The following is a 26317-nucleotide window of genomic DNA, read 5'->3' as shown; positions in this document are numbered from 1 at the left end:
ATGTACCGGTCCTTGACTCCAAAAACGTTGAGAAACACTGGTTTATATGATTGCAAGCTACTGAATGAAGCGGAGGGTGGGTGGGGGGAACCATAGGATGCTATTAATGTTTGCCACTCTATCTTTAAAGCAGCAGAACACACATCACCATTATTATGATGAACACATGTATAAAGACTGTGGAGGGAGGTCTTGTATCCTTCTAGGACTCCTGCGCACAGAGGAACATGTAGCATCATCTATTGGTTTCCTGTCAGTGTTGGCTGGGATAGTCACAGCGCAATTCTAGGCACATTTACTCAGAAGTAAGTTTTGTGTTCAATGGAGCTTATTCTCAGGTAACTGTGCAGATAACTGAAGCCTTAGGGTCAGGGGTGGGAGGCAGGTGTTTTTCTTACTGCAACAGAGTCACAAAATGTAGTGTTCCATAAGAGTCAGCTTTCTCCATAAGAGTGATTGGCAACCACAAACTTAAATGAAAAAGGAAAAGGGCATTTAAGAATGCTACTAGAGTGCAATAAATCTTTCTCACTCCCCGATGACCGCTGAGAATCACTCCTATTCTTATCTGCTTAGTCCCATTCTAGTTTCAGTCTCTAAAGCATTTTAGAGTGGGACCAAATCTTAAGAACCAACAATTACCTACCTACCTTCCTACAGACAGTGGGCCAGTTTGGACAATACAGTCCCAATACATGAAATTATGAAGGGTGGGGGGCATTGAGAGCATGCCCGTAACAATGCCCTCTGTGAACGTCCTGATGCCATCCTGGTGTGCATACCTTTATTACATGGCATAGGGAGGGGTTTGTTCATCTGAAATGGCCCTTATAAATGTGCTCCAAGTACTCATGAGTATTTGAAGCACATGTATGGGGCTATTTAGGTAATAGCCCACAAAATGAAGGGACATGCAAAGAGGGTATTGGGACATTTGTGCTGTCAGCACCCCCCCCCCTTCATAACAGCATGTGCCAGGGGCTGTATTATCAAACTGGCTGGTAGATATACAAGGTTCTTATTATTTATTTATCTACTTATTAGATTTTTATACTGCCTCACCCAGATTACTCTAGGAGGTTCACAAATATAAAAACCAATAAAACCTAAATAAATAACTCATTAAAAAAAATTAAAACCAGTTTAAAATCATTTCAGTAATCACTGAAGGCCAAGCTAAAAAGATGTGTTTTAGGGCTTTTTAAAGGCTGCTAAAACTCTTAAGCATCTAATATCCATAGGAGTGCATTCCAGAGCCCAGGAGCAGTTACAGAGAAAGCTTGCTCCCAAGTTACCACTAGGCGAGCTGGCGGCAGCTGGAGACAGACCTCTCCTGATGACCTTATAAAGTGGTGGGAGTCATACTGAAGAAGGCGCTCTCCCAGGTAACCTGGTCCTAAGACATTTAGGGCTTGAAATGTATTTCAAATAGGATATTATGCAATTGTTGCAGTTAACATGTTATGCACATCCATCAGTAAGATTTGCTACTTAATTATGATAAACTAAAGTTGAATGATAAACTTACGTTTTCTGTTTGCTACTCGGTCCAGCACAACAGAATCTGAAATATCTAACAACAAAGCAAAGTCAAGAGCAGGTGTGTGCAAAGGTAGCTCTTTTGGAGCACGTGGATCTGTAACCAAGACTGTTTTTCTCAAGTTCTTCTCCTTCGATTGGGCCTGCTCTGGATCTCGATTTGTCAATGCCTTTTCAAGCAATTTAGCCTGATGCAATGTCATTGGAAATCCATCCATGATCCAACCCTTTTCTGGGGGCAATCGACTAAAACAAAAGAGAAAAATAACCTAGGTGTGGAAGACTCACTGTGCATTGTACCTGCACTCCTATTATTTTGTTCTGCAATTCTTAGATATTCAAATAGCTAGAAAACAATAATTTGAAAGTTTGTAGAATATACACCATTGAAAACCAAAAAATCCAAGACAATAGCATTTCAGTTTAAGCAAGATTAAAAACAAACCAAAAGGAAGAGACTATGGTTCTCTGCTTTCTAGAGCTGATTTTCATTATATGAACAGGGTGTCATTTACATTCACAAGACGTAGAGAAGATCTTTTTGTGGCTAACAGAGGGTTTAAACTTGAAAAGGTGGTGAAAACAGCTTATACCATGGGAAACATTAATATATGGCATTGCATATTCCTTAAATGTGGCTCTTAAATTCAAACAATATGGAGGCTACACTATATCCTGTTCCTCTGAAGCACAGCCTTAGGAATGCATATTATCTATTGCTCATCCCAATCTGTACTTTTTTCATCCCTATCCATACGCTGGTAAGATTTTGAGTGGAAAAAAAGCTGGAGGGGAAAGGATTAAGCAGCTCCCTCCCTCCCACCCACTGCATCTTCGACCATGTAGTGTCTAATCTGGACCAAGGCTGTGCTTCTGGGAAAAAGCAGGTCCTCCTCCCACACAAGAAAACAGGAGTGGTAGCAGTACTTTTAAGAGTACAACATATTAATCTTCAGCTAGACACAATTCATGTTGGCATTACTTCACTGTGCAGGCACAGAGATAAGGGATGTAAACATCACTGCAAAATCGAGAATACAAATATGAATATGACCAGGGGTGTATCTAGCGTAGGGCAGGCATGGCATGTGCCCCGGGCGCCACTTGAAGGGGGGACGCCATTTCTTAAAATTAATTTTTTTTTAAAGGCTGCTGAAAACAAAATTGTCAACGTGCATGCTCAAATGGCCTCTGTGAGGCCCTAGGCCATACCAGGCCTCACAGAGGCCTTTTGAGCATGTGTGGTGGCCATTTTGTTTTCAGCTGCCATTTTTTAAAAAATATATATTTTAAAAAATTGCCACCTCACATGCTCAAATGGTCCCTGTGAGGCCCTAGAGACTAGCGGGGGGGGAGGGGGAACCTTTGCAGACCCCCCCATGGCCTTTAGGAAGCCCCCCAAAGGGGCTACAGGTAATTTAATAATAATAATAATAATAAAAGTCACTGTACACATATTCAGATATGTAACTTGTATGTGACCTTCAGACTTGTATTTTTCAGCTGATATTATGGTAAAGTTATCTGAAAGATGAGTGTCAGATGTTTGGACAGGGGGCGCAATTTCAATGCTTGTCCTATGCGCTATTTTCCCTAGATATGCCTCTGAAGATGACTGATATTTATATACTGCTTTTCAAGAAAAGTTACCAAAGTGGTTGCATAGATATACATACAATGGCTCCATGACCCTAAAGAGTTCACAATCTAAAAAAGAAACATATAAGACACCAGCAACAGCCACTGGAGGGATGATGTGCTGGGAATGGATAGGGCCAGTTGCTCTCCGCCTTCTAAATAAAGATAATTGCCACTTTAAAAATTGCCTCTTTGCTCAGTTAGCTGGGGACCAGCTAAGAGAACACACCTGCACAGCTTGTGACCTATAAAGCTGAATGCAGCCCATCAGATGCTTAATAAATCTTGCATTTTAGCTGCATGAGTGCAAAAATTGGATGTGGACGGTTGTCAGGCACCTCATAGATCTCAGTATTTGCCTCATGGGTTGCATCTGCCTTGCCCGGTCATAAATTGTGCAAGTCCCAGCGGGAAAGACTCCATGAGAAAAACTCTACAGCAGGGGTTCCCAACATCAGGGGACCTCAAATGCTGGACTACAACCCCCATCATCCCCAGCCAAAACGGGAGTTGTAGTCCAAGAATATCTGTGAACCTACGGTTGAGAACCCCTGTTCTACTGCTTTGGTTCATAAGACAAGCTGTAAGCAAATCTAGCATGTCCAAAAGTTTTGCCTGTGGCATCTAGTCAGTTGGACCTCCTTCACCCAAATTAATTGTCTGAGATAAGGCAAACCCTAAGAGAAGTTCTAGAAGAAATAATAAGTGAGATGATTCTCATATTGTCAGCCCTCTCCTGTAACCTACCCAAAGTACTGCATGCCTTTTAAACTTGCAGGGTGTTGGGAGGATGCATTTCCACCCCTTTGGAAGCTTGGGAAAAGAAAGCTACTTAGTCACCATTAACTATAATGCTTTCTGATCTATGCAGGGCAAATGAGGTTGCTGTGAAAGATAATTCTTTCCTCCAGATGTAGCCTCAATTATTTCAACAAGAGACTATTATCAGAGTCATTTAGGATTCATCATGAGGAAGGGTGGCAAAACCTAACCCTAACAGCAGTGACACTGAGCCACATTGAAGGCACTCTGCTATTCATACCTAATAGCTTCCACCATGATGCCAACTAGTAATTCATCTGGAATGCTCTTTCCTTTCTTTAACAGTGTCTCGGCTGCTGCACCAAGCTGGGCACGAATAGAAAGCTGTTGAATTTAAAAGAGACATTTAAACAGGGATGGGAAAGCTTGGTAGTTTTTAGAGCAATTTGATTAAAGGAATATGAACTAACCCTTATCTCTGAACTCCTAGATCCAATAAAGAGCAAGGCTAAGGTAGGTCATAAAGCAATTTCTAAAGAGCTTGTAAGGGCTCCCCTGTAAGGGCTCTTCCTGACATGGCAGTAGAGGAGGTGGTGTCATTGGCTGCTAGCCTTTCTCTATCCTCCTCCCCAATCCCCCTTATCAGTACGATGACTACTCCCCCATCTGAGACTGAGGAGGAGCAGGAGGAAGACATTGTGCTTCCTGGACCTCCTCAGCCCCAGACCAAGGTGGTGGTGGTGGTGATCACCCCCAGGAGCAGGAGGAACCAGCAGCTCCACCAACACCAGCACCAAAATGGGGCCAGACCACTGGCTCTGCAGGCAGGATGGCGTAGGACCACTTTGAGCTCTGCCCTGGTGGCTCTACACATGCTCTGCACCCACTGCAGGGCAGAGGTCAGTAGGGGCACTAAGCATCTTGAGATGTTGGCAATGATGAGGCATCAGCTGGGGGTCCTTGCTCCTGCTGGCAATACTATTAGGCCTGGTGTGCTCCCAACTAGTGGCGGCAAGGCATGTGCTCCTGCTCTTAAGGAGGGGATGTTGCCAGTGGCGCAGTGGGTCCAGTCGGGGGCAAGCAGTCTGGTCGCCCAGAGTTTTGTCTCGTAACGTGGACCATTGGAGAGATGATCACTCTGGATGACCAGCCATTCCAGGTGGTGGAGAATGCTGCTTTCCGCTGGCTGCCTGCCCCCGAATACAAGATCCCCTCATGTACCACCTTCAGCAGGTGGGTGGTGGCCTCCTTGTACTGGGCATGCAGGGAGGTTGTGTCAGGGCTGTTGGATGCAGCAGGCCCTGACACCAGCATGCACTTTATTATGGATCTGTGGACTAGCTGTAGTATGATGCAGGCTGTTTTCTTGTCCCTCATGGTACACTGGTGGGGACAGGAGAAAAGGGGGACATAGGCTGCGTGGCCAGACCCTCGCATGCAGCAAAGCCCAGGTGGGCTGTGCTGCATGTGGAGCCACTGGACACTGTCTACATGGCAGATGAGCTGTCAGCGGCCATCGAACACCAGGTGGAGGAATGGCTGTCCAGGCATCCAGACCTTTGCCAAGGCTTCATGGTCACCAACACTGGTGTCACCATGTTGAGTCAGCTGCAGCTTGTGTTCATCCATTGTATGGCACACACTCAGCATATGGTATACATATGTTGGATACACTTGGACTTAAGGAGGCTCAGAACAGGCAACATCAAGCATCCCCATGGAAGGCCCTGCCGCTTCCACAGCTGCTCTTGTGGAGAGGTGCTGCGGGATAGCAGCCCACTTCCACTGGAGCAAAAAGGGTAGGTGGATGCTCAGAGAGAGGCAACCTGAACACCACCTACCTGATCCCTCAGGATGTTCTCACCTATTGGAACTCCACCTTTCTCTTGCTTTAGTGCCTGCAGGAACAAGAGTTGGCCATCGACACCCTGGCAAAGAGGTGTGGCTTGGGAGTGTGCAACCTATCCAACGCAGACTGGAAGCTCATTTCCGAGGTTGTCTTGACACTCGAGCCATTTCTTGTTGACATGAACAGCTTGCGTGCCAAGACAGAAAAACTCAGCCAGGCTTTGCCCACCACTCTTCTCATGGAGAAGACAATGGGTGACCTCCAGACCTCGTTGAACACTGAGGAAGCACATTCCCTGGCAGGTTGGCTGAGGACTGGAGTGGTGGAGTGGCTGTGCAACATCTTGGGACAATAGGCAGAGCATGTTTTGTCTTGCCTATGTGACCCAGCGGTGAAGGGCAACGCCGTCACACCTGATAAGCTGCCTTGGTAGAGGGACCTCCTGGATCAAGAGGTTAGGCAGGCTGAGGAGGCTGGGTCTGAACCAGGAGGAGGGTGATGGAGCACCTACTTCTAGTGTGCACTCCACCCCTAACAGCAGCATCATCACTGCCTCCCAGTGATGTGACAGAGCGTGTCACTGGCAGCACCAATGCAACCGGCAGTTCCTCCCAGAAGTTCCACCCAGTGGTTCAAATGGGAGTGCCTTGCCAGGAGTATGGGAGGAGCCCACCGAGCCCTGCAGCAGAGATGAGCAGTCTGTTCTGCAGTACCTGCAGGAGCTGGTGGCAGACCTGGAGTTGGGCAATGCAGTTTTGGGCAATGCATCGCCAAGTCTGGCCAGACTTGGTGGTGGTTGCTGGATGGTTTCTCTCGTGCCTGCCAACCAGAGTCCAGAGAGAAAGTGTTTTCCATGGCCGGGGAAGTGGTGACACCCCATCGCTCGTGCCTGGATGCTGCCTTGGTGGAGCAGCTGGTCTCCCTGAAGGCCAACCTCCCCCTGCTGGGCTATCCTGAGCTGGACATGGAGACTGAGTGATTCATTGTCACCCTGACCCACCTTAACACCACTGGCAGCTCACCCCACCCTAGCCAACCCCCAAACCCAGATGTGTCACAGTCTGCCCTTTAGTGCTGCTGACACACTTAAATACACATGCACCCACTGCAGGGCACAGTGGGTGGGTGCCCAAGCACTGGACCATGGCGTCATTATACTGTGCTGCAGCTAACAAAGGCAGTGGGGTCCATGGAGACTAGTGGTAGCAGTGGGGAGAGGGAAGGTGAACATGGGGCGCAGATGAGTATGGCAGGGGCAGCAGCCTGCCAGAAAAATTGGCCAATGGCCACAGGCCACTACCAATGTCTCTACACACTGGGTCTGACCCTGGTTTTCATATCCTGCTTGACAGCTACCTACAGCTCAGCTCTGACAATTACCTATCATATGTATAAAGGCAATTGTGTTACTCTGTGTTCAGCCTAGTGCTGGGATCAAAAGAGATATTGAAGCTCAAGCATAGGACTTGCACTAACCCAGCTCTCCTCGGTTTCAAAAGCACTTTGCCATGTGGGGGCTTGTATCTTAAGGAAATAATCTAAAACCCCACTGAGCTCATGAAACTAGCTTCGTGGTTCTTTGATCCCTAGTGAGAGAAATGAACTATATGAACTAAATGAACTATAAAGATTTACTCAAGGATTTTTTTACTGGTTAAACTTAAAAGTGGTCTTGACATACCTAGCAAAAAGAAGATTAGAAGTAAGAGATGCCAATGGCTCTTCAAGATATAAGGCTAGTTCACACAATCAAAAGAATCCCAGCTTACCGACAAATTTCTGATTGCTGAGCTGCACAGGCTACTGTGGACATGTGTCTAGCGAGGCCGGCTGTCCCCACCTCCGAGGACGAAGTGGTAAGAGGGCCCAAGGCGACAGGGACAGGTGGCAGCCAGGGAAAGACTGAGGTAAGACTGCCAACAGGCAGGGACTCAGCTCCAGTGGAGGAGGAGCAGAACCCTGATAAGGCCGAAGGGGGGGCATGCGAGGATAACATCAGCAGCATGCCTCCTGAAGGGAGGGGGTCTGAGCAGGAGGAGAGAGAAGGGGGAGAGGCAATGACAACCGCTGTAAGGGTTAGTCAATTACAGGTTGACTAATAGGTAATAAAGAGGGGCGTTGGCCCCATAATTGGGGGCGGGAGATGCATAGTCTGTGAGGAGCCATATAAGGAACCGGCTAGGGATGAGAAGCTAGCTGGTGGAGAGCATCAGGGGCCACCACAGAGGGGCACACACAAGGAACAAGCAGCCTGGGACAGAGGAGGCACAGTGTGACGCTCAACCCCCTCCCTGTCCCTGATCTGAGGCCAGACCCGATAAGCCTAGCCAGGCTGGGTAAAGGAGACAGGGATGTGTAGCCAGACAATGTGTTTGTGTGGGCTGCAAAATACCTCTCGATTCCAGATCCACACTGTGACTGACCAAGATTTAACTGGAATAGTTGATTATAGACTTGAACTCCATTGGTCGATCCCAGTTAAATGTTGGTCAGTTTCAATGCGGATCTGGGATCAGGATGGTGTCTTTTTTTCCTGCAGCCCACACAACATGCTCTGCCAGAGTATGCGTGGCTTGGTGGTCAGGGATTCTTTTGATCCTGTCAACAAGCCTTAGAAGGACGTGGGGAAACTAACCAGAGTAAACTGCCCAGAGATGGAAGTTTGGGGCAGTCTACATATTTGATAAATAATCTCATCCAATCTACTGGGAACCATAGCATATGCAAAGCATGCACTCTACCACTGAGTTGCAGCCCTCACCTTGATCATCAAATCCAAAAGGAAAAACAAGGTGAATTTAGTGGGTTTGTTTCACAGACAACACACTTTAAGACATAATAGACATAGAGGCGGGTCTCACGATCCGTGAGACCTGCTTTTGCTGAAACTGCGGGGAGAGTGGGCTAAGCCTGCACTCCCCACAGACGATCCCAGCAAAAATCCATGGCAGCCGTATCGGCTGCCTGTATGATTGCCGGCTCCGTGACAGAGCTGGCGGGGCTGGGGAGCCTGGGGGCTGTGCGGCCCCCAGAAGCCCCAGTATGCCCTGCGCAAGCATGCAGGTAATACTGGGGAGACCCCCGGAGCCGGCTTTTCATCTCCCGGTCGGGGGGCTACTCACGATCAGGGAGCCTGGTTTTGCGGAGTGCTCGCTCTGCAAACCTGGGCTAAGGGCAGGAGCACTTAGGTGGGCTACCCGCCTAGGAACCAACGGGCTCGCAGCTGAGCCTGGTGGTTCCCACGATCAGGAAAAATCGGGCTAGGCTTTCCTAGCCCGATTTTTCCCAATCGTGAGAATAGCCCCTTAGATTTCTCAGAGTGCTCAAGATGCTTTTATGGAGGCCTTGCTCTTTGAGGAGTGCATGTTCTTCCTACTCTTGTGCAAACACATAAACAGATTTTGCAGAAATTGGTGGTGCCGCAGGAACTTGCAAATCCTGTTTCAACAAAGATGCCAATGGGCCAAAAGGATGAAACAATGGGACCAAAAAACCTGTGCAGACACCACAGGCAATGATGCCTCTATTGTGCCACCACTGGCTCTCATGGTTTTGCGCAAATTTAGTATTCACATATGAGGGAAGCTGAAACCAAAATTACGTACATTAGATAATTCATCCACAGTTTCACTCATCTCCACTGATGCAGGAGAGTGTATTTGTTCAGGCTCTAAAGGATAATAAAATAGCATTAGGTACAAGAGCTTCTACCACAATTTACAGTAACTTTTAGCACATCATTTATGGAATATTGCCCTCTCCCCGACAAAAACGTTCACTACCCTAAGAAGCTTGCAGTTACATAGGAAGCTGCCATATATTGTCAGATCATTGGTCTATCTAGCTCAGTATTGTCTTCACAGATTGGCAGCAGCTTCTCCAAAGTTGCAGGCAGGAATCTCTCTCAGCCCTATCTTGGAAAAGCCAGGGAGAGAACTTTGAAACCTTCTGCTCTTCCCAGAGCGGCTCCATCCCCTGAGGGGAATATCTTACAGTGCTCAGGTTTCTAGTCTCCCATTCATATGCAACCAGGGCAGACCCTGCTTAGCTAAGGGGCAAGTCATGCTTGCTACCACAAGACCAGCTCTCCACTCATTACAGGAATTACAAGAAAAGGTCCCTTCAATATTTTTGTTACTCGGAGCAATACATTCTTTTTAAAACAAAATCTTATAAAGCTGGTTATACACAAAATTGTTTTCCAGTAGAAAAACGTGAGATTGTAGTTAGGATTGGGCAAAAAATGGTCCTGTGAGAATTTTCAGTCACATTTTGGGTGTGGGCATTAGGGTATAAAGCAGATCTACTTCCTTCACTGCCTTTTAAAAAATTGTTGATGCAGCAGTGATAGTGGGAGTATTAAAAGTGGTGGTGGTAGGGCGGAATGAGGAACAACCTACATATCATGCATACTTTGTTTTAGTAAGGAGAGACACATATTCTACTGTAACCCGTGGTTTAGCATCATTCCTTATAATACCAAAATCAAGTCATCAAATAACCCATTTATTTCATACTAGTGGGCCCGGGCGCAGAGCATCAGTGTCTAGAATTGGGCCCAGCTGTCGTCTCCACGCCGGAATGCTCAGCTTTCTGGCTGGCCGGCCAGTTGACTGGCCTATCCCCCACCTGCTGCCCGCTTCTCCCCCCACCACACACACACTTTTGCCTCCTCCTTGCAGAGGCCAGGCCAGGGCCCACTGCCTCCTCCTCACTCTGGCGGGTGGGCCAGGGCCAGGGCGTCCCGCCACCGCCTCCCGCCTCCTCCTCCTCCTGGCTGGCAGGGCTTTGCCCTCCAGCTGACCACTGACCGCCTACCTCCTCAAACTTCTTGCCGCACTTTTTGCCTCCTCTCTCACGCACTATGGAACTTTCGCGAGTAGTGCTGCCACTCTCGCGTGAGTTCCGCCATGCATCCGTCTACTATAAGAATGAATTATATAGATATTCTGGAGATATCCTTGTGAGCTTCCATGACCTTAACATTTCGTAGGGTCCTGGAAGATAAAGGGCCTCTGAACCAGGGTGTCCGTTTTGAAAAAACAAAAGTGAATTGGTCTGCTTAAAACTCCTATAATATCTTATAATAGTATCCTAGAGGACAATGCATGCTGCGAGACTAAATACAAAAGCAAAATCTCTTCTCCCTACATTATTCAGGGTTGTTTCAGGAGGAAGGAAAAGAAAGGAAGACACTATTTCCCTTTCCCACTCACCAGAAACCACCCTCCAGCCCACACACACAATATAGCAATAAAACACTTGCGTTCAAGGCCGACAGCAAGATACACAGCACCACTACCACAACCAATATATATATATACTTCTTTTCAACAAAGGTCTGCAAAAAATAAAAACATAGAAAAATAACACAGCAGGGGAAGGTATCAATTGAGTGGAAAATGGGGGGAAATGCTCTTTTCCTCCTCCTGAAGCTCCCCTCCCCCACATACAAGGACTGGACTCCTGAACAAAAGCACTCCTCGTACGGCAGGGGTTCTCAACATTGGGAAGATGGGAGTTGTAGTTCAACAACATCTTGGACCAGAGGCTGGGAACCCTTGTTCAAAGCCATATTAAAAAATGATAGAAAAATGAAGATTTTCTATATAGATATTTACCTGTGGGCTTATCAAGAAATGGTGGTATCTCCGGTGAGTCATAAATTTTAGATGCAACCAGCGAAGCCCTAGAAGCCTGCTTCAGGATCTTTTTGATAAAACAAACAAACCATTAGCAGTTGACCATCGCACTGTGAAACAGGAATAGGTTTGGGAAGCCAAAGAGCCTAAACTACTCATGAGTTGTCCAACTGAAGTTGGGATAAATTAGTCATGACTAACATGTCCCATTAATTTCAATGGAGTTGCTCATGAGTAATCTAGCCTAGATGTCAGGCAACCTTTGGATCGTCTCAACCTTTGGAAGACACAAGAATGTCTCAGACTGACCCTGGTTCCAATGGTTGAAATTTATTGCACAAACAGACCACAGGATGTTAATTGGTTTGGTCAGACACAGCAAGCAGTCCTTTAGTGCAGGGATTCTCAACGTTGGGTCTCCAGATGCTATTGGACTTCAACTCCCATAATCCCCAACCAAAGGCCACTGGGGCTGGGGATTATGGGAGTTGAAGTCCAATAGCATCTGCAGACTCGACACTGAGAATCCATGCTTTAGAAGAACTCATAGTGTTGGGTTACAAAACCAATTGGCTTGCACTTCATTGCTCCACCCCAAAGAGTTTTTAAAAACAAAACAAAATTTTACTTACATTGATTTGATTGATGGAAGACTCCTTCGTTACAATCAGACCGGCTGCACTTCCCATTTCATTGTTGTGGAAGGCATTAGTAGCCTCCGTGATCAGCATATCAATAGAAAATACCTGGATATCAAAAACTGACACAGAGAAAACCTGGCTGTCATAGGCTTGCATTGGAGAACAACCTAAGAGAGCACTAGTGAATGTTACCACATGAATGCCAACTATGTAGCTTCATCAAGAAAAGCGCAGATACACACTTAGGGAACTTCCATTAATTGCACAAGAGCTCAAGGAGGAAGTTCTCGGTGGGCTCTGTTTTAAGCCAATAGGCTTGTTCACATGACCCTAAACAGGATTGGTGGAGTTGCTAGCCAGGGTAGGAGAGCTGTGCATACTCCCAATCTGCAGTCATGCGAGTTCAAAATGCAAGATAGGAGGAGCAGGAGGAGAGTAATTGTGTGGGAAGGCAGGAGCTAGGTAGATTGGCTTTTCTTCTCTCTTGATATAATGCTGGGGACAGAATCTGGGTAGAGTATGCCCATACGACCCAGCTCCCACATGATCTCTCCCTTCCTCCTACATTGCTTTTTGAATTCACACACCTGCAGATCAGGAGCGCACATGACTCTCCTATCTTGGCTGAGTACTACTGCAACCCTGTTTAGAGTTATGTGAACCATCTAATTATTCCCCAGTGAAGCACTGGAAGCCACAGACATGCTATGGAAAGGGGCAATAGCTCGATGAGAGCTAATGGCTTACATGGGCAAGGTCCAAGGTTTAATGCTGAATATCTTATTTATGTATTTAAAATATTTGTCTCCCACCCCTCCAGTGCAATTCTGCAGGTGGGAGACTCACATAAGAACAGCCCTGCTGGATCAGGCCCAAGGCCTATCAGGTCCAGCATCTTGTTTCACACAGTGGCCCACCAGATGCCTCTGAGAAGCCCACAGGCAAGTGCTGAGGGCATGCCCTCTCTCCTGCTGTTGCTCCCCTGCGACTGACATTTAGAGGCATCTTGCCTCCAAGGCTGGAGGTGGACAATAAAACAATATAAAACCAAATAAAGTTCAGTTAAAAACAAGACCCAATTAAAACCAGATTGACAAATTAAAAGCCTATTAGAAACAAAGAACTAAAAAGCTTCTCTAAGAAGACAAATCTTTAAGAATTTCTTTAAAATCCTAAATCTTTTGCAAAGGGAGATAGAAGAGCCCATCTGACACCTTGGAGAACTGCGTTCTGTTGGTCACTGGACCAAAATAGACTTAATAGTCTGATTCAGTATAAAGCAGTTTCATATGTTCACATAGCTCTTATATCAAAGGTACCTTGAAGATTAATATAAAGGCTCCCAGAAGAAACTTTTAGGGGAGAATAGTATAAAGAGATTAGGAATGGGATGCAAATTAAATGGGTAGTGGCTTCGTTCATTCATCCCAATGGTTTGTAGATGCATTTAACTTTTTCTGGATTATGCTTCATAGGCCAAATTCTGCAAGATACCAATACAACCCAGTCCATTTGTTTGTGCTATCAGCTCTCTTTGGCCATACTTTTCTGAACAGAGCTCCAAAGAAACAGTGAAGCTATTCTCACCACTGGGAAAAAGTGAGCCAAGGGAGCCTAGCCTGATTTCTCCTGGTCGTCTGCTGCCACGGGAGCCACGCAGCACCCAGCAGCAAACTGCCAGCAGTACCCCTCCCCGTAAATGAGGTCAGCGGAGCAAGCGCACCGCTAACCCCGTCCTGTTGATCATGTGCAGCTCCACACCTCAGCAACACACAAGGAGACCCCCGCCACGAGGCTAAAACAAGCCTCCCAGCCCCGGGGGTCTCTCCAGAATGCCACACGTACTTGTACAGGGCATCCTGGAACTTCCAGGGCCAGTTGGCCCCTGATCCCCACCACCCCTGCTGGCTCCATGATGGAGCCGGCAATCGTGTGGGCGGCCGATCTGGCCACCCAGGGATGGCTCCCTGCACTAACCCTAATGGCTTAGTATAAAATAAGTATAAAATAAGAATAAAATAAGTCTTCAAGAATGGCAGCCAGAAGGTGGGGGGAAGGACTCTACCTTCTTCCAAGAACTTTAAACAGGTAGTTTTGCCACTATAGAGCTTTCCCAAAAGGCATCCTTTGATAGGAAATGGAGAGACTATAGGCGGAGGTGGCTCAGGTTCTGGGGGATAATAGATTTCCATCAGTCTATGAATCACATGTCCCAGTATTGGGTTATTGGGCGGAGGCTTATTGGTACTGATCTCTTCAGGTGGGATCCATTCTTCTATCATTTCCTGTAGCAAGACAAATCACAAAATAAAACTGTGAATACTTCCCCCCTGCGCTGCCGTAAAACAAAGCGCCAAGTTAAGACTACAATTCTATGCACACTCTCAATTAACTCAGCAAGACTTACATCTGAGTAAATATGTGTTGGATTAGGCTACAAGTGTTTAAGCGCTCTTTATACAATCATAATTGGGATGGCTTATAGATATTAAAGGGACTTGGAAAAATCCCACATCTCTGGTCACTCAGGGCCAATACAAAGGACAGGTATGCCAAAAGCTGAATAACCGGTAGCTGGAGTTCAGTGGCAAGCCCAACTCTGGTGCTGGGGGAAATGTGCCAACATTAGTCATGTTGTACAAACCCACCAATGTCAGCATATTCCTCCTGACTTTTGGTTCAATATCTGACATTTGCAACCAAGAACTGAAGTTGGTTACAAATACCAAATTCAGAACTGAAAGTTGAGCAAAATATGCTGGCACTGGTGGGTTCACACGGCACAACCAGTGTTGGCACATGTAGCCCTCACCAGAAGTCAGGCTCACCATGAACTCTGGCACTTTTGCTTTTGGCGTGTCATCTGAACCAGTGTTTCTCAACCACCGGTCCCTGGACCGCTGCTGGTCCCCGAAGGGTTGAGTGCCGGTCCCTGACTGGGAGTCAACCCCCCCCCAACTGAAATCAAGGCACTCACTTCCTCAGTTTTGCACATGGCACGGAAGAGGAAGAGTATCACGGAGGCATGGGACCCTTCTTGTGCCTTGCCTCCACATGCTGCTGAGATCTTCCTACAGCTATCTTATTCCCTATCTTTACAGCTTCAAACTGTATGCGGTGCGGGGGCATGGAGGAAAAAGTATGGCAGTGGGCGCCACTTGAAGGGCTGCTGGTTCTTGCATGCTCATTGTTTGCAGCCAAAGGTTGGTTGATTGAAACCGAGCTGCCTGTTGTAGTCGAGGCGCCTTGAGAGGGAACGCTGTTTCCCTCTTGCATCAGTGGGGTTTGCTTGTATGTTGTTTTCATTGGCCCCATGTAGCTTTTGAATTTTTCTAATGGCCCAACATCCCCTCTCCATTGAGTAATCACAAGCACCTCCACTCCAGACATACTGGAGACAAATTTGTTCACCCAGGCTTTTAGATTCAGGGGTTCTCAACCTTGGGTACCCAGACGTTGGTGGACTTCTACTCCCATAATCCCCAGCCATAATGGCCAAATGCCATTGTTGGGGATTATGGGAGTTTAACTGAGGGGCCCAAGGTTAAGAACCCCTAATATTCCATGTTTGCAAAAGATTCCAAATTTAATTATTTTAATGCTTATATTATTTTCATTCTAAACTGCCCAGAGATGCAAGTTTTGGGCAGTATAGAAGTCTGATAGATAGATAGATAGACAGACAGACTTGAAACCCCTTTACTAACTGTTGGTCCGGGAAACTGCGCATGAAGAATGTAGCGGTCCTTGACTCCAAAAAGTTTGAGAAACACTGATCTGAACCACCCTATGTATCACATGAAAATCTGTGGTCACACGTCTTATTCCTAGAATGGCCAATAGAAACCTCGTGTGTGTGTGTGTGTGTGTGTGTGTGTGTGTGTGTGTGTGTGTGTGTGTGAGAGAGAGAGAGAGAGAGAGAGCGCAATTTAGGCCAGGAAAACAATAAAATCCTTCCTTCCCTAGGTCTGTCAAATTAGTAATCCCCATGGCTGCTTTGGAGTGAAGAAAAAGACAAAGGGATTGAATCACAGAACTCTGTCTCATACCACGTGTAGTTTGGCCTTCAAGCTCCTAAAAACGTGGCCCTACCAACTAGACATGTAAACATTTTTAGCTCTATTTAAAATATTTAGATCCCACCCCTTAGAACATAGGAACAGCCCTGCTGGATCAGGCCCAAGGGCCATCCAGTCTAGCATCCTGTTTCACACAGTGGCCCACCAGATGCCCCAGAGAAGCCCATAGGCAAGAAGTGAGGGCATGTCCTCTCTCCTGCTGTTGCTCCCCTGCAACGGGTATCTAGAGGCACCTTGCCTCTGAGGCTGGAGGTGGCCTATAGCCACCAGGCTAGTAGAATAAGGCCCTTCAGTGCAATACTGCTCAGGGCAGTTCACAAAAATGGTAAACATTTTAACAGATGATTTGTATTTATTTTATATTGTTTTAACGAAAAACAAGACCCAGTTAAACCCAAATTTTAAGAAGCCGAAAGTTAAGAAGTTAAACACCCACCAGATAAAAGCTGCAGATAAAACACTACAAAGCTTCTCTAAAAAATATAGGTCTTGAGATGCTTTTTTAAAACCCAGAGAAATGGAGCATGGTGACACTCTTCCTGGAGGGTGTTCCAAAGTGGAGGGGCCACTCCCAAAAACGCCATGTCTCTAGTCCTCACCAACCAAATCTCACTCAGTGGTGGGGCCACAAGCAGGACCATGGCAGGTTATACAGGTCTTACTACCCAGAACAGGCCCTTTCCACTCCACACCCAGACCTTTACATTCCAAGTCTTCCTTTATATCAACACATTTTTGCCCAGTTGTACCAGCTATACATTTGAAGTACTGAGAAGCAAAGTAACTTGGATCCATCCTGCATCGTCAGTGTAAACACCAGGAGTTATACGTCGAGGACTGGCATCAGGGGTTAGCATCACTCTAGCAAGGGCCCAGGGCATTCAGAAGGGTCCACTGCTGATGTTTAAGACCACCTCTGTGCTCATACCATCTGTGTGGTGGTGGAGGTTACTCTCTCAGGGCTTACCCATGTAGGAGACCATGGAGAACTGTTTGCCAATGACTCCCTGAAACCTGGTGCTGGTCCAGTATGAACCCGGATCTCTTCTTGCTTAGCAAATTTACTGCTGGCATCAGTGGTACTGATCAGAAAGCCATAAATAACTACTGTCTCTGTTGTCATAAATGAACATCCACATAAATTCAACAATAGTATAAATAAAGGATTTTTAATGATTTGAGAAGTATACATTGTTCCACACTTAAGATCACTGTTCTCTATGAAATTCCTGGCTGGAATTAACAAAATAGTGTGAAAAGTTTAACATCCTCTATAGGACTTAAACATGAATTTTAAAAATACTAGAGATGTTTATGTTTTGGACCTTAGAAACCGAAATGATGTATAGGTGAAATACTTAACAATGAAATGGAAACAAATATTTTCATTTCCATTCCATTCAAAGAATGAAATATGTTAATCATACAAGATTAAATTTTCTTTTCCTATATTTAAACAGCAAAAGATTAAATTAATAAAAATGCTGGCACAGTTTTAGATATCAGCATACATAGGATTTAGATTTCAATTTTAGTTATCAGCATATAGCATACAGCTTCCCTATCGAAGACCACATTTCAGATGAACATAAAAGAGATGAAGACGACCCTCGGATAGGAGCAGAAGGGCAAACCTTCTTGAATAATGTTGAGAGCAGAGGAAACTGCTCTGACCTCACTCCAATCCCCGTGCAGTAGGCAATAGTACCATGCCACTTTTTCTTTTCTGGCCTGCTATGGGGATCTCCCAGTTCTGGTCTGGTCTGAAGCCACTGAGGTTCTGCAGATTCCAGTAATTTGGATGGGATATATTATCACATTAATAAGTGCAACCCAAATGCACTGAACAGTCAAGACAGTCAACAAGAGAGGAAACACATTCAGAGGAAGGCAACAAAAATGGTGCAGGGTCTGAAAACCAAATCCTATGAAGAGAAGACTAAGGGAGCATATGGCAGATGTCTTCAAACATCTGAAAGGCTGCCACATAGAAGAATGAGTGGATCTTTTCTCTGTTGCTCCTGAGCACAGGTACGAGAAGCAATGGGTTGAAAGTACAAGGAAGCAGACTTAGGCTAGATAAGAGGAAGAATTTCCCAACCATAAGCTTGTGGCAGTGGAACAGTCTGTCTCGTGTGCTGGTGGGCTCTCCTTCGCTGAAGGCTTTCTGGACAGCCAAATGTCAGGCATGCAGTAGCCGATTCCTGAACTGAGTAGGGGGTTAGACTAGAAGACCTCCAAGGTCCCTTTCAACTTTAAAATGCCATGATTCTATGTTCCAGAACTATAGCCACCTATATTTATGTAGGTGTAGCAGATTATAGCCTTTGTCTCGGAGCAAGCCCATGTGAGGGAGAGAAATGCTGACTCATCCCTGCAGGGCTTTCTGGCAAAGGCTGTTCCTAAAACTTTCCTGTATTTCTGGTAGTTTAAAAAATTGCTGCCACCACAAGCAGAGCAGAAGATCTGGCCTGACCTACACGCCAGGGAGCGTGTATTCGATCCAGGAGAACAGGTGCCAGTCCTTAGGACAGACGGGACAAGTAAACCCAAGGTGGAGATGTGGGGGAAGGAAAGTCAAACTGCTGTTGAGGCATCAAAAGCAGCCCTCAGATTTTTAAAAGAACTGCCCCCCTCTGCCCACCAATGCTTTGGAGAGGAGCACTGGGGCAGGGAGGATGCCAGTGGGCCCCAGTCAGGCTCCCAGCAAGAGGAAGAAGAGGAACATCGTGACAAGGGCCTTGACATAGGGACACTTTGAAATCTCCACTGGAACCTAAAGATGCTTGGGGAGAGTGGAGGCAACAAGTCAAGAGATTCCAATGTTATGTAGACATGTTATTGTTTATTATTGTTTTGTAGGTTCAGATAGTTAAGTTAGGAAATTAAACTTCGTGCTCTTAACTCCTTGTTGAGACACGAGCTGTCAACTATTCTGTAGAGGAGCAGGTGAGGGGACGTGGGGTGGCTGTGGTCTATAAGGATAACATCTCCCTTACCAGGGTCCCTATCAGGGTATCGGACCATACTGAATGTGTGTACTTGAGTTTGGGGACCAAGGATAGACTGGGACTTCTGTTGGTGTACTGATCGCCCCGCTGCCCAGCAGAATCCCTTACTGAGCTCACGGACTTGGTTGTGGAACTTGCGTTGGCGTCTCCCAGACTTTTGGTGCTGGGGGACTTCAATGTTCAATTCAGGACCAATCTGTCTGGTGTAGCTCGGGAGTTCATAGCAGCCATGACAACTATGGGCCTATCCCAAGTGGTCTCTGGATCGACGCATATTGCAGGTCACATGCTTGATTTGGTATTTTACTTTGATCAGGGTGGTGTTCCGTGCGTGGGGACTCCTCTGATTTCCCCATTGTCATGGACAGACCATCATCTGGTTAAGGTTGGACTTACGACCACTTCCCACCTCCGCAGGAGCGAGGGGGCCATTAGAATTGTTCGCCCGAAGAGGTTATTGGATCCACTAAGATTCCAAGAAGCCTTGGAGGGATTTAATGTTGGCTTTGCTGGTGATCCTGTTGATGCCCTGGTTGAGAATTGGAACAACTTGCTCACCAGGGCAGTAGACACGATTGCTCCAAAGCGTCCCCTCCGACCCGCTTCAAATTTGGCCCCTTGGTATATGGAAGATCTACGGGGGCTGAAGCAGCAAGGTAGGCAACTGGAGCGCAAGTGGAGGAAGACTCGACTCGAATCTGACAGATTGCGACATAGAGCACATTTAAAGATCTATGCTCAGGCAATACGTGCGGCAAAGAGGTGGTTCTTTTCTGCCCATATTGCCTCTGCAAACTCACATCCGGTGGAGTTGTTCAGGGTTGTGAGGGGACTAGTATCTGCCCCTCCCTCCTTGAACCAGCATTTGGAGTCATCAGTTACCCATTGTGATGTGTTTAAAGAGTTTTCCGCAGATAAAATCTCTCGGATTCGGGCCGACCTAGATGGAGACTCCACAATTAATTTGATGTCTGAGCTGGAGGTGCCCAACAACTTATCTTATGTGATTCGACTGGATCGGTTTCAGTTTGTGACTCCTGAGGATGTGGACAAGCTGTGTGGATCAGTGAGGCCTACCACTTGTTCTCTTGACACTTGTCCAACATGGCTTGTTCGATCTAGCAGGGAGGTTGTTGTAAACAGCCTGGTGGAAATCATAAATGATTCTCTGAGGGAGGGCAGGATGCCTCCTTGTCTTAAGGAGGCAATCATTAGACCTCTTCTAAAGAAGCCTGCATTAGATCCCTCAGAGTTGAGCAATTATAGGCCTGTTTCCAACCTCCCATGGCTGGGCAAGGTAATTGAGAGGGTGGTGGCCTCTCAGCTCCAGGCGGTCTTGGAGGAAACCGATTATCTAGACCCATTTCAAACTGGTTTTTGGGCAGGCTATGGGGTGGAGACTGCTTTGGTCGGCCTGATGGATGATCTCCAATTGGAAATTGACAGAGGAAGTGTGACTCTGTTGGTCCTTTTGGATCTCTTGGTGGCTTTCGATACTATTGACCATAGTATCCTTCTGGAATGTCTGAGGGGGTTGGGTGTGGGAGGCACTGTTTTACAGTGGTTCTGCTCCTACCTCTAGGATAGATTCCAGATGGTGTCAATCTGTTGCTCTTCAAAATCTGAGCTTAAAATCTGAGCGTCCCACAAGGCTCCATACTTTCTCCAATGCTTTTTAACATCTACATGAAACCGCTGGGAGAGATCATCAGGGGATTTGGAGCTGGGTGTTGCCAGTATGCTGATGACACCCAGATCTACTTCTCCAGGAGCTGGCATATCCTCCCTAAATGCCTGCCTGGAAGCGGTAATGAGCTGGATGAGGGAGAATAAACAGAAGCTGAATCCAGATGAGATGGAGGTACTTATTGTGCAGGGTCAGAACTCCAGAGACGATTTTGATCTGCCTATTCTAGATGGGGTCACACTTCCCCAAAAGGAACAGGTTCGCAGTCTGGGAGTACTTCTGGATTCACACCTCTCCCTGGTTTCTCAGGCTGAGGCGGTGGCCAGGGGTGCTTTACGCCAGCTGCTCCCATTTCTCGAGATCAATGACCTCAAAACAGTGGTACATCTGTTGGTGACCTCCAGACTGGACTTTTGTAATGCGCTCTACGTGGGGCTGCCTTTGTATGTAGTCCGGAAACTTCAGTTGTTTCAGAACACAGCAACTAGGTTGGTCTCTGGGTCATCTCAGAGGGACCATGTTATTCCTTTACTGATGGAGTTACACTGACTGCAAATAGGTTCCCGGACAAAATACAAAGTGCTAGTTACAACTTACAAAGCCCTAAACGGCTTAGGTCCTGGGTATCTAAGAGAGCGTCTTCTTCATTATGAGCCCCACCGCCCATTGAGGTCATCTGAGGAAGTCCGTCTCCAGTTACTGCCAACTCGTTTGGTGGCTACACTGAGACGGGCCTTCTCGGTTGCTGCCCCGAAATTGTGGAATGCGCTCCCTGCTGAGATACGAGCCTCCTCATCTCTAGCAATTTTCAAAAGACACCTGGAAACCCATCTTTTTACCCAAGCTTTCTCAGCTTCCAAAATTTGGGGGGGTTTTAATATCTGGTTTATTTTAAAATTAAAAACCCAATTTTGGGATTTTAATCACTGTAATTGTTTAATTGTTGTTTTTAAATGCTTTTAAATTGTTAATTGTTACATTGTTTTTAATTTGTTTTAGCTCTTTACTGTTTTAGTGGTCTGTTTTAATTGTAAACCGCCCTGAGCCATTTTGGAAGGGCAGTATACAAATAAAATCAAATAAATAAATAGATAGATAGATAGATAGATAGATAGATAGATAGATAGATAGATAGATAAACTCCCATTTCCAGCCACCTGGAAAGGAGGGGGGTGTAGTGACCAGCCACTCCTCTTCCCTAAAGAACTAACTGGAAGTGAACCCTGTCCTGACTGACAAGCTGGTGAACTCCAGAGCTCAGCCAATCAGCACACCAGGTGGGTGGGACCTAGGGAGCCATGAGGAGGAAGAGAAGGTTCCTTTGTTAGAAGAAGCTGGCTGGGAGTGCAGAGTAAGACATGCGGCCATAAAGGCTGCAGGAGAATGTCCCTGCAGCAGGTTCCGGGGAAGCCAGGAGGGCAGGAAGTTTGAATCCTCTACCACAATTCGGTGAGTTCAAGAAGAAAATGAAGCCAGGGCTTTTGGCTTTGGGAAGTAGTCTAGGGAAAAGTTCATTTAGTCAGACTTGGTGTTAGACTTTTGTTTCCTTATGTGTGCTTTGTACATCCCTAATAATGTTTTATGATGGTTTATCTGTAAGCTTTTAAAAGGTACCTTAACATCCATGTTCTTTGCAACTGGGTAACCATGATTTTTAAAGTGTGCCGCCCTAACATCAGCTGGGGTGCTTTTTGAAGTATTCTTGTATCCACTGAGTATTTTTACCTGTAACTAAAAGCTAAGGGAGCTTCAGACCAAAGCAGTCTGTAGCATCTGGATAAAGCTTTTTCTTTCTTTTTGTGATTTGCATTTTACCAACCTCTCCGAGTGAATCTTTTGGCTTAAGAGAAGGGGGGTGTCTAAAAGGCCCCCCCCCCGCTCTGGTGCAAACACGCCTCAGGCTGGGTCATCAGCTACCAGTTCTCTCACCACACGTAGGCTTGCACATGGAGAATTTTTGAGTATTTAAGGAGCCCACCGCTCTGGGCTCCTTGGAGGAAGAGCGGGATATAAATGTAAAAATAAATAAAATAAATAAATAGATTTATTTTTCCCATAGCAAAAGAAGGAGAGTTTCCTTGAGGTTTCCACCCCAAGCCCAGGGAGGGTCATACTCTGAGATGAAGAGGGGTAGTGGTGGCAGCCATTTTTTGAAACTACCAGAGATACTGGAAAGTTTAGAGGAAAGCCTTGCTAGGGAAGCGCAGAGGGGATAATTCAGCATTTTTCTTCCCCTCACATGTGCTTGCTCTGAGACAAAGGCTCTTAATCCGCCACAGTAGGTCATAGTCAACCCAACAGTATTCAACCCAACAATATTCAACTGTTGAACTCAGTACTGAATTCAGTATTCAAGTAGTAGTTTGTACATCATGCCCTATCTTGGCATATCCTTTCTGAGACTGGAAGTAGGGCTTGCATGGACACTCTAGACTTTGGGAGCTCAACTGAACCATTGGTTTGATGTGACTTGTGAACCCAACCACTTAGTATTTGGTGGGAAATGTTAACATTCTGGAAAAGCAAGCTTAAACCTGATCTACAGCTGCAAACAGTACTGTAGTGGCTGCTTTTAATGCAACCACAGGGAAGCTGCTCCATGGAGAGAGCCATTCTCGTGAAGCATCTCACTGGGTGGGTCTACTGATTTTTACTCAATCACTTTTTAAAAATATATTATCAATTTGCAAGAACATTGTGAACATTGTGAAAGATTAGCAGAATGGTTTGCTACTGGTTTGCTGGAAGACTCCAAGGAGGAGCTGGAGGAGGGGACAGAGGTTACAGCAGAGGAGGGAGGGCAAGGACCAGAAATTGCAAAGGAGAGTGGGTCCGACGCATGGGGAGTTGAAAATGAGTTAGAGCCGGGTAAGGCAGCTCTTGTGGAGGAGGAGCAACTGGTCTCAGCTGTGGAGAGCCGTCAGTCCAAGAGACAACAAGAGTTAAGGAACTGCATGTGTAGAACAATAGGCAAAGCTGCTGACTCAGGAACTCTTGATTAACAGCACCGGGGGTCAGCCTATTTAAGACAACTGCAGCACAGCTACCCTGCTGATGGCAACGTCAATTTCTTGTGAGCTAATCAGCTGTGTTCGTGTATTGCCTTGACCATGTTTGGACCCTGGACTGTGTTGACCTTGCCCATGAACTTCAATTTGGACTCTGTTGGATTGATTGGATTTGACTCAGACTGAACCTGGTTTGGAGAATTTCTTCCTGTAGGACTTTGCTATTATACTTCTACCTCTGCCTGTTTTACGCTCCATCTGGCTAGCCTGCCAAATTTACGACAGCCAAGTGGAAGAACTTCAACATAATTACAACTGATGCAGAGACAAAATGCCCATGTAGTAAGGTGTCAATGAAAATATACTACAAATATCTCATTTTTCAGATTCTTTAGACAGAGATTTTCACCAAATTTGTGTGTGTGCATAGACCACATTGAAGAAAGCCCTTTTGCTTTTTCTGGTGAGTGAGTCCACACAACATTTCTGATCCTCCAGACCATTAAAAACAGCAAGCTTTGTGCTCATACCCTCTCATCTATAAGCCATAAAGGCGATTCTCACGATCACCAAAAAGTGGGCTAAGGGAGCCTAGTCCGCTTTCTGGAGACTGTGAGAACCACTGGGCTCGCAGGCAAGCCCGGTTGTGCTCAAGCGTGTTACCCACTTACGGAGCCCTCCCCTAAGCCCAAGTTAGCGGACCAAGCACTCTGCTAACCAGGGCTCTATGATCGTGTGTTGCCGTGGTGCGGCTCTGCGCCGCAGCAACTCACGCGGAGACCCCCGAATGGGAGGCTAAAAAGCAGCCTCCAGGCTCGGAGGTCATTCCAGTATGCTCTGCGCACTTGCGCAGAGCATGCTGGAACTTCTGGGGGCCGTGCAGCACCCGATCCCCGCAGCCCCTGCTAGCTCCGTGACAGAGCCAGCAGTTGTGTGGGCTGCCGATCTGGCTGCCCAGGGAGGGCTCAATGATCGTCCGCGGGGAGAGTGGGCTTAGCCCGCTCTCCCCGCAAACCCTCTGGAGGCGGGTCTCACCGATTGTGAGACTCGCTTCACTGTTTGCCATTATATCTGAACCAGCAAACTATGGTTTGCATCTGCCCTCCAACCCAAGATTGGAAACAAATTTCAAACAATGGTTTCCAGTCCTAGGTTAGAGGGCAATGCAAACCATAGTTTGCTGCGGTTGATGTAATATAAAACTACGGTTTGTCTGCACCAGAGAGTAACTAATGTATGATGAGCACATGAGGTGAATGAGAAGGAAGGAAGGAAGGAAGGAAGGAAGGAAGGAAGGAAGGAAGGAAGGAAGGAAGGAAAGCAGGCTCATTTCTAATCTTCCAAGTCAAGATTTGGAGGACTGGAACCATTCCACATGAACCAAAATATTGTCTTGTCCATATTTCACTATTCTTTTGTTCTTCCTTTTGTGCCTATCAGAGATTTAACTCACTTTACCATGACCTAGAAAATACTTTAGTGTTTCCCAAGACAAGACTGTCAATAAGTGATGGATTCATAAACTTGCCACATATCTTTTTGGTTAGGAGTGGGGGAGACAGAGGCTGGTGCTGGAAGAACTCTTGACTAGAGAGGAGTGTCATTGTGCATCAAAGGGTTCATCTGGACAGGACACTTCTCCTGCTCCCAATTAATATATGAGTACACAACTGGAAGTGTAGGAAGAAGGACTACAGGGTGAAGGGAAACATGCTACAATGTGCAATGGGGTTTTTCCATATCTACATCACACTCTACTCATGAAAACACAACAGCCTATGAAAACTTGCATCTGCCATGTGGCAAGGCAGCAAGCCTTTGCAGGGCTCTGTACAGTCACTGGTGTGGTTTGCATGTCTCAGGTGTGTTGAATGAACCCAAAGACCCTCAAAACCTCTGAAAGGAAGAACCCCACTTGTCACTGGGGATTGGATACTGCAGCTGCCTAAGCTTTGGAAAGAGAACAAGCACATATACCATGACAACACAGGAGGCCAACAGAAAGGATAGTAGACCTGCCAGGGACAATGCAATAGCCACAAGGATGATCTACTCTATCTCAAGTTCAAGGGTGAGAAAGTGAGAAAAAGAAACACAGGATTGTTTAGGGTCACCACACTATCGAGGGTATTCAAGTGGAGGAGAAAAAAGAAAAGAAATGCAGGATTATTTGGGTTTATCACACTACTCACAACCCTACCTTACACTGACTACTGGCTTGACTACATCTAAGGAACTACAATGGAAAGAATGTGGAGTAGTTATTAGAGTGTTGGACTAGGACCAGGGAGACCCGAGTTCAAATCCCTATTCAGCCATGAAACTCACTGGGTGACTCTGGGCCAGTCATGTATCTCTCAGTCTAACCTACCTCACAGGATTGTTGTGAGGATAAACATGACCATGTACACTGCTCTGGGCTCCTTGGAGGGAGAGCAGGATATAAATGTAAAAATAAAAA

The 26317-nt window shown here is 46.3% G+C and overlaps 1 protein-coding gene across 8 annotated transcripts in view; it reads right to left on the bottom strand.

Annotated features, from left to right (window-relative positions):
* The window catches only part of SPEF2 (sperm flagellar 2), a 228601-nt gene that overhangs the window by 103586 nt on the left and 98698 nt on the right, over positions 1-26317 (bottom strand). For all 8 annotated transcript variants that reach the window (XM_053292083.1, XM_053292085.1, XM_053292087.1 and 5 more), the window contains 6 exons: positions 14137-14356; positions 12063-12190; positions 11410-11497; positions 9394-9458; positions 4220-4323; positions 1529-1785 (listed from right to left, as the gene is read on the bottom strand). In XM_053292083.1, coding sequence (XP_053148058.1) covers positions 1529-1785; positions 4220-4323; positions 9394-9458; positions 11410-11497; positions 12063-12190; positions 14137-14356 — 862 coding nt within the window. The remainder of the gene's footprint in view (positions 1-1528; positions 1786-4219; positions 4324-9393; positions 9459-11409; positions 11498-12062; positions 12191-14136; positions 14357-26317) is intronic.

This window comes from Hemicordylus capensis, chromosome 2, assembly GCF_027244095.1.
Source record: "Hemicordylus capensis ecotype Gifberg chromosome 2, rHemCap1.1.pri, whole genome shotgun sequence".
In the NCBI taxonomy this organism is placed as follows: Eukaryota; Metazoa; Chordata; class Lepidosauria; order Squamata; family Cordylidae; genus Hemicordylus; species Hemicordylus capensis.
The sequence above is the reverse complement of the archived record's forward strand: the minus strand, read 5'-3'. Positions and strand labels throughout refer to the sequence as shown.